This window comes from Oncorhynchus mykiss, chromosome Y (genome assembly GCF_013265735.2).
Source record: "Oncorhynchus mykiss isolate Arlee chromosome Y, USDA_OmykA_1.1, whole genome shotgun sequence".
In the NCBI taxonomy this organism is placed as follows: domain Eukaryota; kingdom Metazoa; phylum Chordata; class Actinopteri; order Salmoniformes; family Salmonidae; genus Oncorhynchus; species Oncorhynchus mykiss.
In genome coordinates this window covers 42,923,044-42,937,548 of record NC_048593.1, presented here as the reverse complement: position 1 = coordinate 42,937,548, position 14,505 = coordinate 42,923,044, and the positions used below count along the sequence as shown (strand labels likewise).

The 14,505-nt window shown below is 45.9% G+C and overlaps 1 protein-coding gene across 1 annotated transcript in view; it reads right to left on the bottom strand.

Moving 5' to 3' along the window:
• The window catches only part of scaf4a (SR-related CTD-associated factor 4a), a 52,408-nt gene that overhangs the window by 17,220 nt on the left and 20,683 nt on the right, over nt 1-14,505 (bottom strand). Inside the window, exons 4-11 of the mRNA XM_036967728.1 lie at nt 11,659-11,820; nt 11,243-11,378; nt 10,408-10,550; nt 9,720-10,313; nt 6,574-6,647; nt 6,394-6,469; nt 5,306-5,482; nt 1,915-1,997 (exon numbers count right to left, since the gene is read on the bottom strand). Coding sequence (XP_036823623.1) covers nt 1,915-1,997; nt 5,306-5,482; nt 6,394-6,469; nt 6,574-6,647; nt 9,720-10,313; nt 10,408-10,550; nt 11,243-11,378; nt 11,659-11,820 — 1,445 coding nt within the window. The remainder of the gene's footprint in view (nt 1-1,914; nt 1,998-5,305; nt 5,483-6,393; nt 6,470-6,573; nt 6,648-9,719; nt 10,314-10,407; nt 10,551-11,242; nt 11,379-11,658; nt 11,821-14,505) is intronic.

Genomic DNA, 14,505 nt, shown 5'->3' with positions numbered 1-14,505 from the left:
TATTTTTTATTTATTTTTTTTCAAATGTTTAGTTTAAGTTTTCTGCAATCGTTGCATGAGACTGGAGCTTCTGTTTCCGTCACCCGGTGTCTGTGAGGGGGGCCCCAGTTACCACGGTAACGGCCCGCCCCTTAAAGGGGCAGCGACGCATTGGAACGCTCACAAAAAAAACAATTTCATTCATTAACTTGCAGGTCATTTCTTATCATAAAAAATATATATAACACTCAAATACTTAAAAATTGTTCTCCAACATTTATTTGTGTGCTTGTACATTTCACCCGCGACACATCGTGCCTAAGAACAGACCTTAGTCGTGTTATATTGGCCATAACCCACCCCCACGTGCCTTATTGCTAAAAATATACCCTGATAACTCAGCACTTTGTGGCAGGGCAGGACACTGTTCATTCTTGTTGTTCAGTTGTGGAATCTGTTTTCACTATTGTATCTAAATGATTCATTTTAACATTACATTGGTTAAAAGACTCAATGAGCAATATACCATATTACTGCTTCCTAGTAATACATGTCTTGTTTTTTTAGAAACATCAGAATGAATGCTTACTTAATTTTTTTTTTTAAATGGCAAAATATATTTTGGCTGCTTAACCAAAAAGTTCATTTCAGGCCCTGATAGGAACTGGCCATCTGAATGCTGTCTTTAGGCGTTAACCAATAGGAACTGGCCATTTGAACGCCGTCTTTAGGCGTTAACCAATAGGAACTGGCCATTTGAACGCCGTCTTTAGACGTTAACCAATAGGAACTGGCCATTTGAACGCTGTCTTTAGACGTTAACCAATAGGAACTGGCCATTTGAACGCCGTCTTTAGGCGTTAACCAATAGGAACTGGCCATTTGAACACTGTCTTTAGGCGTTAACCAATAGGAACTGGCCATTTGAACGCTGTCTTTAGGCGTTAACCAATAGGAACTGGCCATTTGAACGCTGTCTTTAGGCGTTAACCAATAGGAACTGGCCATTTGAACGCCGTCTTTAGGCGTTAACCAATAGGAACTGGCCATTTGAACGCTGTCTTTAGACGATAACCAATAGAAACTGGCCATTTGAACGCCGTCTTTAGACGTTAACCAATAGGAACTGGCCATTTGAACGCTGTCTTTAGCCGTAAACCAATAGGAACTGGCCATTTGAACGCTGTCTTTAGCCGTTAACCAATAGGAACTGGCCATTTGAACGCTGTCTTTAGCCGTTAACCAATAGGAACTGGCCATTTGAACGCTGTCTTTAGACGTTAACCAATAGGAACTGGCCATTTGAACGCTGTCTTTAGGCGTTAACCAATAGGAACTGGCCATTTGAACGCTGTCTTTAGACGATAACCAATAGGTTCTGGCCATTTGAACGCTGTCTTTAAACGTTAACCAATAGGAACTGGCCATTTGAACGCTGTCTTTAGCCATTAACCAATAGGGACTGGCCATTTGAACGCTGTCTTTAGACGTTAACCAATAGGGACTGGCCATTTGAACGCTGTCTTTAGACGTTAACCAATAGAAACTGGCCATTTGAACGCTGTCTTTAGACGATAACCAATAGAAACTGGCCATTTGAACGCTGTCTTTAGACGATAACCAATAGAAACTGGCCATTTGAACGCTGTCTTTAGACGTTAACAAATAGAAACTGGCCATTTGAACGCCGTCTTTAGACGTTAACCAATAGGAACTGGCCATTTGAACGCTGTCTTTAGCCGTAAACCAATAGGAACTGGCCATTTGAACGCTGTCTTTAGCCGTTAACCAATAGGAACTGGCCATTTGAACGCTGTCTTTAGACGTTAACCAATCTGACCAGCACTCACCTAGATCCCGATGGTGACTTCCTGCCATCTGGTCGGTGTCTTTAGCCGTTAACCAATAGGGACTGGCCATCTGACCAGCACTCACCTAGATCCCGATGGTGACTTCCTGCCATCTGGTCGGTGTCTTCCATCCTTCATGGAGGGGAGGTCCAGGTCCATATTCATATCCTGACAAGAAGAAACCATAACATTTACAACATCAGTAAGTTTGTAGATATGTTAGTACCATTCAATTGTTGCATGAACAGGAAGAACACCTGCAATGCATGATGAGTTCTGAAAAGTGATACACATTGACTGACTAATTGAATATTCCAAATCATATGACCATTTTGGGGCGGCAGGAAGCCTAGCGGTTAGAGACAAGAAGCCTAGCGGTTAGAGACAAGAAGCCTAGCGGTTAGAGACAAGAAGCCTAGCGGTTAGAGGCTGGGAAGCCTAGCGGTTAGAGGCTGGGAAGCCTAGCGGTTAGAGGCTGGGAAGCCTAGCGGTTAGAGGCAGGTAGCCTAGCAGTTAGAGGCAGGTAGCCTAGCGGTTAGAGGCTGGGAAGCCTAGCGGTTAGAGGCTGGGAAGCCTAGCGGTTAGAGGCTGGGAAGCCCAGTGGTTAAAGCGTTGGGCCAGTAACCGAAAGGTTGCTAGATCAAATCCCAGAGCGGACAAGGTCAAAATCTGTCGTTCTGCCCCTGAACAGGGCAGTTAACCCATTGTTCCTAGACTGTCATTGTAAATAAGTGTTAACTGACTTGCCTAGTTAATTAATAAAAGATAATAATAAAGATTGGACTGGTCCATGTCTATTAAATTAAAGGGCAGGATTACTATTTACATGTTGTCATGACGTGGCCCTTTCTCGGCATAGATCGTGCCCCCCCCCCCCCCTCTCCTACACCCAGGTTCTGTTATCTCAGGTTGTAAATTCCTGGAGGAGACTCTCTCCTCATGGCAATGCAGAGAGAGAGTTTCACAGTAGAACAAAGGAACTCATTCTACATCACAGAGTTTGAGAACTGAACAATGTCCATGTTTTGGAGAATGTGTAAACGGTCGGTGGAGAAGCCAGGTACGACCCGGTCCGTTTCGTTTCATGTTTGTGACCTCATGAAAGACAACACAGCCACATTAGCATAACTCTGTTTATACGGGTGCCTCCGTTATGGGGTTTGCATCTAATTATTGTATAAAATCAATGAGTAAAGATGAAACTATTTGTGAAATGATGTAAGGTGGATGTTAAACCTTTAATGAAAGAGAATTGTATTTCCTTTCAAGTTTAACTAAGTCATTGGCCCGCCCCCCGTGAGCACAGACATGATCTGGCGTCATGGAACTCCTATTGTTACGAATAAAACCCCCCCCCTGAATAAATAGTTTTCAGACCATGCGTTCCTCGATGGACACCGAGGGGACACAGGTTGAGTTTAGACCACAAAAACCTCAGTCTAAGCTAAGGATGTAATGGTTGCTGAATTCCTAACCATACCATGTCGAGCATTGGCTACACGGGTGGAAATGGTTCAACTCTGAGACTATCGATCCCGACAGAATAAGAGCAAATCTTAGATATTAATTACTAGTCTGCAGCTAGAAATTATGTCAACCTGGGACGCGATGACCGACAACCACCGAAACATCTATTCTATAAGAACATTTCTGAATGGTACTCTGAAGTATTCATTCTAACCGCGACAGACGCCAGGGAAGCAGAGACACACTCGGATGAACTCTCCAAAAGAAGGACTGACGATTCCAACAGAGATCAGGAAGACACACCGATCGTAAATTATTCCCGAATGAGTGAGCGTTCATGTGCAAAAGATTAGCATCTCAATCAATATAATTATCAACTGTGTAGTGACTCTTGTCCTGTCCTTCTCAGACCACACCCCCTTCTCAGTCCACACCCCCTTCTCAGTCCACACCCCCTTCTCAGTCCACACCCCCTTCTCAGACCATACCCACTCCCCTTTGTCCACCAAGCCGTCATATCAACTTAGCCCACTAGGGAACCTCCCCTATCATTTCCCTGTAACCATAGCTACTGTTTGTGTGTTTATGCATTTCTGTGATTATTTAGTTAGTAAATAAATTATTAAGACAATTGGTGTATGGATGATTTATAGAAAAGGCTGGGTTCGTGCAGATAACCAACAATTTACGGCGTTTGGAATGAGACTAATGTGAGGTAAAGAATAATTAACCTCTTGAAACTAGGGGGCACTATTTTCATTTTTGGAAAAATAACGTTCCCAAAGTAAACGGGCTATTTTTCAGGACCAGATAATAGAATATGCATATAATTGACAGCTTAGGATAAAAAAATATTGTCTGTGAGTATAACAGAACTGATATTGCAGGCGAAAGCCTGAGAAAAATCCAATCAGGAAAAGGGATATCAACCAGATTCCATTTTCTATGGCTTCCCTAATGTATTTTCTATGGCTTCCCTAATGTATTTTCTATGGCTTCCCTAATGTGTCTAGTGTCACAAGACATAATTTCAGGCTTTTATTTAGAAAAATGAGCGTGAGCAACAACATTGCGTCAGTGGTCAGCTGGTGGCTCTCAGAGTGATATGTGCGTAATAGACAAATGCGGCCATTGTTTCTCTCGCTCCTAATAAGAAGCCAACTGACCCGGTTGATATATTATCAAATAGATATTTGAAAAACACCTTGAGGATTAATTATAAAAAACGTTTGCCATGTTTCTGTCGATATTATGGATCTAATTTGGAATTTGGGCGTTGTCGTGACCGCTATTTCCGGTGGATTTCTCAACATAACGTGAAGAACAAACGGAGGTATTTCGGCTATAAAAATAATCTTTATGGGACAAAAGGAACATTTGCTGTCTAACTGGGAGTCTCGTGAGTGAAAACATCCGAAGCTCATCAAAGGTAAACAAATCATTTGATTACTTTTCTGATTTTCGTGACCAAGCTTCCTGCTGCTAACTGGACATAATGCTATGCTAGGCTATCGATAAACTTACACAAACGCTTGTCTAGCGTTGGCTGCAATTTCAAAATCTGAGATGACAGGGTGATTAACAAAAGCCTAAGCTGTGTTTCACTATATTTCACTTGTGATTTCATGAATATGAATATTTTCTAGTAATAGTTTGTCCGTTGCGCTATGCTAATTAGTGTCAGTTGATGACAATTCTCCCGGATCCGGGATGGGTAGTTCCAAGAGTTAATTAGAAGACTAAGTGATCAGATATTAAAATATCTGAAAGTTACACTAGGAAAATGATAACTTTGTAATCTGAAGATTTTCCGCGGTTCCCCCGACTTCCTAGTTAATTACATTTACATGATTAGTTTAATCACGTAATAATAATTAGAGAATTTATTCGATAAAACAACAGTCTTCATTCACTTTAATGATGCCAAAGACACAACAATGTTTTTAACCATTCATACCTAATAAAACTCCACCGAACCTAATTAAAATCTATTGATGTACTAATCTCACCTGTTCCTGCTGGCCCACGTGTTGGCCAAAGGTGTCCTTGTTTGGAGGGAATCCCCCAGGGAAGCCTGGAGGTCCTGTACCAGGGAGGGGCTGGCCTGGAGGAACCACCATTCCTGGGTAGGCCTGGCCCGGCAGCAAACCATAGCCCTGGAGCTGGCCGTTAGGAGGCAGAGATATCTGGAAGGAGCGTGAAAGACAAGGAGAGTTTTGTTTTAATACTGTGTGTGTGTGTGTGTGTTCTGAGAGAGAGAGAAGAGAAAGAGAAGAGAAAGGGGAGAGAAAGGGGAGAGAAAGGGGAGAGAGAGAGAGGGGAGAGAGGAGGGAGAGAAGGAGAGGAGAGAGAGGAGAGGGGAGAGAGGAGAGGGGAGAGAGAGGGAGAGAAGGAGAGGAGAGGGAGAGACAAATAGAGAGCAAGATCAGTATATTACCTGGTGTGTGAGGTCTGAGACCATGTTAGTTACCTGGTGTGTGAGGTCTGAGACCATGTTAATTACCTGGTGTGTGAGGTCTGAGACCATGTTAGTTACCTGGTGTGTGAGGTCCTGGACCATGTTAATTACCTGGTGTGTGAGGTCTGAGACCATGTTAATTACCTGGCGTGTGAGGTCCTGGACCATGTTAATTACCTGGTGTGTGAGGTCTGAGACCATGTTAATTACCTGGCGTGTGAGGTCTTGGACCATGTTAATTACCTGGTGTGTGAGGTCTGAGACCATGTTAGTTACCTGGCGTGTGAGGTCCTGGACCATGTTAATTACCTGGTGTGTGAGGTCTGAGACCATGTTAGTTACCTGGCGTGTGAGGTCCTGGACCATGTTAGTTACCTGGTGTGTGAGGTCTGAGACCATGTTAATTACCTGGCGTGTGAGGTCCTGGACCATGTTAGTTACCTGGTGTGTGAGGTCTGAGACCATGTTAATTACCTGGCGTGTGAGGTCCTGGACCATGTTAGTTACCTGGTGTGTGAGGTCTGAGACCATGTTAATTACCTGGTGTGTGAGGTCTTGGACCATGTTAATTACCTGGTGTGTGAGGTCTTGGACCATGTTAATTACCTGGTGTGTGAGGTCTGAGACCATGTTAGTTACCTGGCGTGTGAGGTCTTGGACCATGCCCATCATGTGTTGTTGAAAGTGCTGGGGGAAACCTGGAGGCTGCTGGGTACTGTCAGAATGAAACAAATACACACAGTTAACATACAACTTAACAGTACAACACACACACACACACACACACACACACACACAGTATAAGGGGAAAGGTCTTACAAAGACGTCTGGTCCTTCTTTGATTCGTCGGCTCCCTCAGGCTCATCGTCATAGTCAAAACGGTCCAACAGCGTCTAGACAAACGAGAGGAGACAAAGGTTCAACAGCGTCTAGACAAACGAGAGGAGACAAGGTTCAACAGCGTCTCGACAAAGGAGAGGAGACAAGGTTCAACAGCATCTAGACAAAGGAGAGGAGATAAGGTTCAACAGCATCTAGACAAGGGAGAGGAGACAAGGTTCAACAGTATCTAGACAAAGGAGAGGAGACAAGGTTCAACAGCGTCTAGACAAACGAGAGGAGACAAGGTTCAACAGCGTCTAGACAAACGAGAGGAGACAAGGTTCAACAGCGTCTAGACAAACGAGAGGAGACAAGGTTCAACAGCGTCTAGACAAACGAGAGGAGACAAGGTTCAACAGCATCTTGACAAAGGAGAGGAGACAAGGTTCAACAGCATCTAGACAAAGGAGAGGAGACAAGGTTCAACAGCATCTAGACAAACGAGAGGAGACAAGGTTCAACAGCATCTAGACAAAGGAGAGGAGACAAGGTTCAACAGCATCTAGACAAAGGAGAGGAGACAAGGTTCAACAGCGTCTAGACAAAGGAGAGGAGACAAGGTTCAACAGCGTCTAGACAAACGAGAGGAGACAAGGTTCAACAGCGTCTCGACAAAGGAGAGGAGACAAGGTTCTACAGCATCTAGACAAAGGAGAGGAGACAAGGTTCAACAGCATCTAGACAAATGAGAGGAGACAAGGTTCAACAGCATCTAGACAAAGGAGAGGAGACAAGGTTCAACAGCATCTAGACAAACGAGAGGAGACAAGGTTCAACAGCATCTAGACAAAGGAGAGGAGACAAGGTTCAACAGCGTCTAGACAAACGAGAGGAGACAAGGTTCAACAGCATCTAGACAAAGGAGAGGAGACAAGGTTCAACAGCATCTAGACAAAGGAGAGGAGACAAGGTTCAACAGCATCTAGACAAAGGAGAGGAGACAAGGTTCAACAGCATCTAGACAAAGGAGAGGAGACAAGGTTCAACAGCGTCTAGACAAAGGAGAGGAGACAAGGTTCAACAGCGTCTCGACAAACGAGAGGAGACAAGGTTCAACAGCATCTAGACAAAGGAGAGGAGACAAGGTTCAACAGCGTCTAGACAAAGGAGAGGAGACAAGGTTCAACAGCGTCTAGACAAGGGAGAGGAGACAAGGTTCAACAGCGTCTCGACAAACGAGAGGAGACAAGGTTCAACAGCATCTAGACAAAGGAGAGGAGACAAGGTTCAACAGCATCTAGACAAACGAGAGGAGACAAGGTTCAACAGCATCTAGACAAAGGAGAGGAGACAAGGTTCAACAGCATCTAGACAAACGAGAGGAGACAAGGTTCAACAGCGTCTCGACAAAGGAGAGGAGACAAGGTTCAACAGCATCTAGACAAAGGAGAGGAGACAAGGTTCAACAGCGTCTCGACAAAGGAGAGGAGACAAGGTTCAACAGCGTCTAGACAAAGGAGAGGAGACAAGGTTCAACTCAAACACATTGTTTTCCATTTCCAAGCCTGCTTGTTGTCAATAGCTGTGTTCGAATACCCTGAGTGCACTGGAGCAGGTTTTCATCAAGGATCTCTGTACTTTGTTTCGTTCATCTTTCCCTCGATCCTGCCTAGTCTCCCAGTCCCTGCCACTGAAAAACATCCCCACAGCACGATGCTGCCACCACCATGCTTCACCGTAGGGATGGTGCCAGGTTTCCTCCAGACGTGACGCTTGGCATTCAGGCCAAAGAGTTCAATCTTGGTTTCATCAGACCAGGGAATCGTGTTTCTCATGGTCTGAGAGTCTTTAGGTACCTTTTTGCCAAACTCCAAGCAGGCTGGCATGTGCCTTTTACAGAGGAGTGGCTTCTGTCTGGCCTCTCTACCATAAAGGCCTGATTGGTAGAGTGTTGCAGAGATGGTTGTCCTTCTGGAAGGTTCTCCCATCTCCACAGAGGAACTCTGGAGCTCTGTCAGAGTGATCATCAGGTTCTTGGTCACCACCCTGAACAAGGCCCTTCTCCCCCGATTGCTCAGTTTGGCCGGGCGGCCAGATCTAGGAAGAGTCTTGGTGGCTACAGAATGATGGAGGCCACTGTGTTCTTGGGGACCTTCAATGCTGCAGAAATGTTTTGGTACCCTTCCCCAGCTCTTTGCCTCGACACAATCCTGTCTCGGAGCTCTAAGGACAATTCCTTCGACCTCATGGCTTGGTTTGTGCTCTGACATGCACTGTCAACTGTGGGACCTTATATAGACAGGTGTGTGCCTTTCCAAATCATGTTCAATCAATCAATATTTCTGTTTTTTATTTTTAATACATTTGCAAAAATGTCTAAAAACCTGTTTTCACTTTGTCATTATGGGGTATTGTGATGTCATTATGGGGTATTGTGATGTCATTATGGGGTATTGTGATGTCATTATGGGGTATTGTGATGTCATTATGGGGTATTGTGATGTCATTATGGGGTATTGTGATGTCATTATGGGGTATTGTGATGTCATTATGGGGTATTGTGATGTCATTATGGGGTGTTGTGATGTCATTATGGGGTATTGTGATGTCATTATGGGGTATTGTGATGTCATTATGGGGTATTGTGATGTCATTATGGGGTATTGTGATGTCATTATGGGGTATTGTGATGTCATTATGGGGTATTGTGTGTAGACTGATTACAATTGTAGAATAAAGCTGTAACGTAAGGGGTTTGAATGCTTTCCCGAAGGCACTGTGTGTGTTGAGATTTTCAAGAAATGTCTTGCTTTGCTGCACAGTGTATTTCCCGTGTGTTGTTCAGGTCGTTACGGTCAACGAGAATGTGTTTTATAAATGACTGACCTGGTTAAATAAATATTTTGGTTATTCTCATTCAAGTCTAAATCTAGGTTAGGTTGTTGATTTGTTCAACAGCGTCTAGACAAACGAGAGGCTACCATTACTAGAGACGAGACATTTCCCCATAAAAACAATCATTTTTGAAACGCCACCAAAAAAATAAACTATTCTGAATCCCCTTTACCCCGTCACTAACACCCCTGTGGGACAAGGAAGGGGAACTCTGTGGTTAAAGGTCGACAGTAAGAAGAGGAACTCACAGCCACCTTGTCAAACGCTGTTTTCTGCTGGCTGAGCTCGCTGGAGGGGAGGGGGAGTCGCTGAGCGGTCGTACCCAGGGCAGGGGTCAGGGACTGGAGATGGAGCTGGGAGTGGAGGTGGTGGAGGTTGGCAGGAGGCTGGGGTTGAGCCTGGTGATGGGGTTGAGCCTGGTGCTGGGGTTGAGGATGGGGTTGAGCCTGGAGATGCGGCTGGGGATGGGGTTGAGCCTGGAGATGCGGCTGGGGATGGGGTTGAGCCTGGGGATGGGGTAGAGGCTGGAGATGCGGCTGGGGATGGGGTTGAGCCTGGGGATGGGGTAGAGGCTGGAGATGCGGCTGGGGATGGGGTTGAGCCTGGGGATGGGGTAGAGGCTGGAGATGCGGCTGGGGATGGGGTTGAGGATGGGGTTGAGGATGGAGATGGGGTTGAGGCTGGGGTTGGGGTTGAGGCTGGGGATGGGGTTGAGGCTGGGGGTGGCTGTGGGTCTGGGGTGGGGGTTGAGGCTGGGGATGGGGTTGAGGCTGGGGTTGAGGCTGGGGGTGGCTGTGGGTCTGGGGTGGATTTTGTTGAAAGTTCTGGAAAATTTGTTGAAGCTGCAGAGTGAGAGAGAGAGAGCTGAGTTAGGACACTGGGGGATGCCTGAAGATGGGACTAGCAAAAATAAAAAACACACACACACACACACACCTGTTGTCCTTTTGAGGACTGGAAGAGCTGAGCGACAGCGGCGAATGCGTCAGAGTTCTGCAGCTGAGAGACAGGCGCCACAACAGTGTTTTCCGTTACTGAGGTGACCTTACCCTTTACTGGTGACGGGGATGAGGGGAAACCTGGAGGACAGCAGTACAAGAGAATCAGACAGACAGACAGACAGGCAGACAGACAGGCAGAGAGAGAGACAGGCAGACAGGCAGAGAGACAGTCAGAGAGACAGACAGGCAGAGAGACAGACAGACAGGCAGGCAGGCAGACAGGCAGAGAGACAGACAGACAGGAAGGCAGACAGGCAGAGACAGACAGACAGACAGAGAGACATATCCACAGACAGACAGGCAGACAGGCAGCAGTAATACCTTGGTCTGAGCTAACAGACAGACAGACTGACATATCCACAGACAGACAGACAGCAGTGACACCTTGGTCTGGGTTAACAGACAGTAATACCTGGGTCTGGGTTAACAGACAGACAGTAATACCTGGTTCTGGGTTAACAGACAGACAGCAGTAATACCTGGGTCTGGGTTAACAGACAGACAGTAATACCTGGGTCTGGGTTAACAGACAGACAGTAATACCTGGGTCTGGGTTAACAGACAGACAGCAGTAATACCTGGGTCTGGGTTAACAGACAGACAGTAATACCTGGGTCTGGGTTAACAGACAGACAGTAATACCTGGGTCTGGGTTAACAGACAGACAGTAATACCTGGGTCTGGGTTAACAGACAGACAGTAATACCTGGGTCTGGGTTAACATACAGACAGTAATACCTGGGTCTGGGTTAACAGACAGACAGTAATACCTGGGTCTGGGTCGTCCATCTCGGTGTCTGCAACACTGCTGGAACCAGATGTCGCCATATCTAGAAGAGGCTGGATGATCTCCATCTTAAACACACCATTCTTCTGCCACAGATTCAACACACGCACTATCTTACTCTACAGATAGGAGGGAGAGAGAGGGAGAGAGAGGGGAGGATCGTGAGAAAGAGAGAGAGAAAGAAGGGGAGAGAGAAAGAAGGAGAGAGAAAGAAGTAGAGAGAAAGAGAGAGAGAAAGGAGAGAGAGGAGAGAGAAAGGAGCGAGAGGAGAGAGGAAAGAGAGAGAGAAAAGAGCAGAGAAAAGAGGAGAGAGAGAGATTTGTTATAAGTAAGTACAGCGTCCTCAGGTATCCATCATAACTTGTTTCACCACCATTATAATCATCATCATGGTCTTACCCGTTCTTCAGTGGGACAGAGACAGAGGTTCTCAAACGTTCCTGTGATGTTCTTGGTGAACCGTGGCCCGAACACGTCCTTGTCCATGCCAAACTGATGACGGGACTGTCGGACGATGGAGTCTACAACATATAGACCTGCCACCTTGTACTCCGGCTTACACTGGGGGGGAGTAAGATACAGACAGAAAGAGAGTCAATTGAAAATTAAATGGAGAGATAGAGAGACAGGAGACATACAGACAGAGAGAGAGAGAGGAGACATACAGACAGAGAGAGAGGAGACATACAGACAGGGAGAGACAGTAAGACAGACAACGAGACAGACAGACAGACAGCGAGACAGACAGACAGCGAGACAAACAGACAGCGAGACAAACAGACAGCGAGACAAACAGACAGCGAGACAAACAGACAGCGAGACAAACAGACAGGCAAAGAGGGAGAGAGACAGGAGACATACAGACAGAGAGAGAGAGAGAGGAGACATACAGACAAAGAGAGACAGTAAGACAGACAGCGAGACAGACAGACAGCGAGACAGACAGACAGACAGCGAGACAGACAGCGAGACAGACAGACAGCGAGACAGACAGACAGACAGCAAGACAGAGAGACAGACAGCAAGACAGAGAGACAGACAGCAAGACAGACAGACAGCGAGACAGACGGCCAGACAGACAGACAGCGAGACAGACAGACAGACAGCGAGACAGACAGCGAGACAGACAGACAGACAGACAGACAGACAGCGAGACAGACAGACAGCGAGACAGACAGACAGCGAGACAGACAGACAGCGAGACAGACAGACAGCGAGACAGACAGACAGCGAGACAGACAGACAGCGAGACAGACAGACAGCGAGACAGACAGACAGCGAGACAGACAGACAGCGAGACAGACAGACAGCAAGACAGACAGACAGACAGACAGCAAGACAGACAGACAGCGAGACAGACAGACAGCGAGACAGACAGACAGACAGCGAGACAGACAGCGAGACAGACAGACAGCGAGACAGACAGCGAGACAGACAGCGAGACAGACAGACAGCGAGACAGACAGACAGCGAGACAGACAGACAGCGAGACAGACAGACAGCGAGACAGACAGCGAGACAGACAGACAGCAAGACAGACAGACAGCAAGACAGACAGACAGCAAGACAGACAGACAGCAAGACAGACAGACAGCAAGACAGACAGACAGCAAGACAGACAGACAGCGAGACAGACAGACAGACAGCGAGACAGACAGACAGACAGCGAGACAGACAGCGAGACAGACAGACAGACAGCGAGACAGACAGACAGACAGACAGACAGCCAGACAGACAGACAGCGAGACAGACAGACAGCGAGACAGACAGACAGCGAGACAGACAGACAGCGAGACAGACAGACAGCGAGACAGACAGACAGACAGACAGACAGACAGACAGCCAGACAGGAAGTTTGGGATGTGGATAATGTATAGGCCTCAATGCTAGGAAGTTTGGGATGTGGATAATGTATAGGCCTCAATGCTAGGAAGTTTGGGATGTGGATAATGTATAGGCCTCAATGCTAGGAAGTTTATGATGTGGATAATGTATTGACCTCAATGCTAGGAAGTTTGGGATGTGGATAATGTATTGACCTCAATGCTAGGAAGTTTGGGATGTGGATAATGTATTGACCTCAATGCTAGGAAGTTTGGGATGTGGATAATGTATAGGCCTCAATGCTAGGAAGTTTGGGATGTGGATAATGTATAGGCCTCAATGCTAGGAAGTTTGGGATGTGGATAATGTATTGACCTCAATGCTAGGAAGTTTGGGATGTGGATAATGTATAGGCCTCAATGCTAGGAAGTTTGGGATGTGGATAATGTATAGGCCTCAATGCTAGGAAGTTTGGGATGTGGATAATGTATTGACCTCAATGCTAGGAAGTTTGGGATGTGGATAATGTATAGGCCTCAATGCTAGGAAGTTTGGGATGTGGATAATGTATAGGCCTCAATGCTAGGAAGTTTGGGATGTGGATAATGTATTGACCTCAATGCTAGGAAGTTTATGATGTGGATAACGTATTGACCTCAATGCTAGGAAGTTTGGGATGTGGATAATGTATAGGCCTCAATGCTAGGAAGTTTGGGCTGAGGATAATGTATAGGCCTCAATGGTAGGAAGTTTGTGATGTGGATAATGTATAGGCCTCAATGCTAGGAAGTTTATGATGTGGATAATGTATTGACCTCAATGCTAGGAAGTTTGGGATGTGGATAATGTATAGGCCTCAATGCTAGGAAGTTTATGATGTGGATAATGTATTGACCTCAATGCTAGGAAGTTTGGGATGTGGATAATGTATTGACCTCAATGCTAGGAAGTTTGGGATGTGGATAATGTATAGGCCTCAATGCTAGGAAGTTTGGGATGTGGATAATGTATTGACCTCAATGCTAGGAAGTTTGGGATGTGGATAATGTATAGGCCTCAATGCTAGGAAGTTTGGGATGTGGATAATGTATTGACCTCAATGCTAGGAAGTTTGGGATGTGGATAATGTATAGGCCTCAATGCTAGGAAGTTTGGGATGTGGATAATGTATAGGCCTCAATGCTAGGAAGTTTGGGCTGAGGATAATGTATAGGCCTCAATGGTAGGAAGTTTGTGATGTGGATAATGTATAGGCCTCAATGCTAGGAAGTTTGGGATGTGGATAATGTATAGGCCTCAATGCTAGGAAGTTTATGATGTGGATAATGTATTGACCTCAATGCTAGGAAGTTTGGGATGTGGATAATGTATAGGCCTCAATGCTAGGAAGTTTGGGCTGAGGATAATGTATAGGCCTCAATG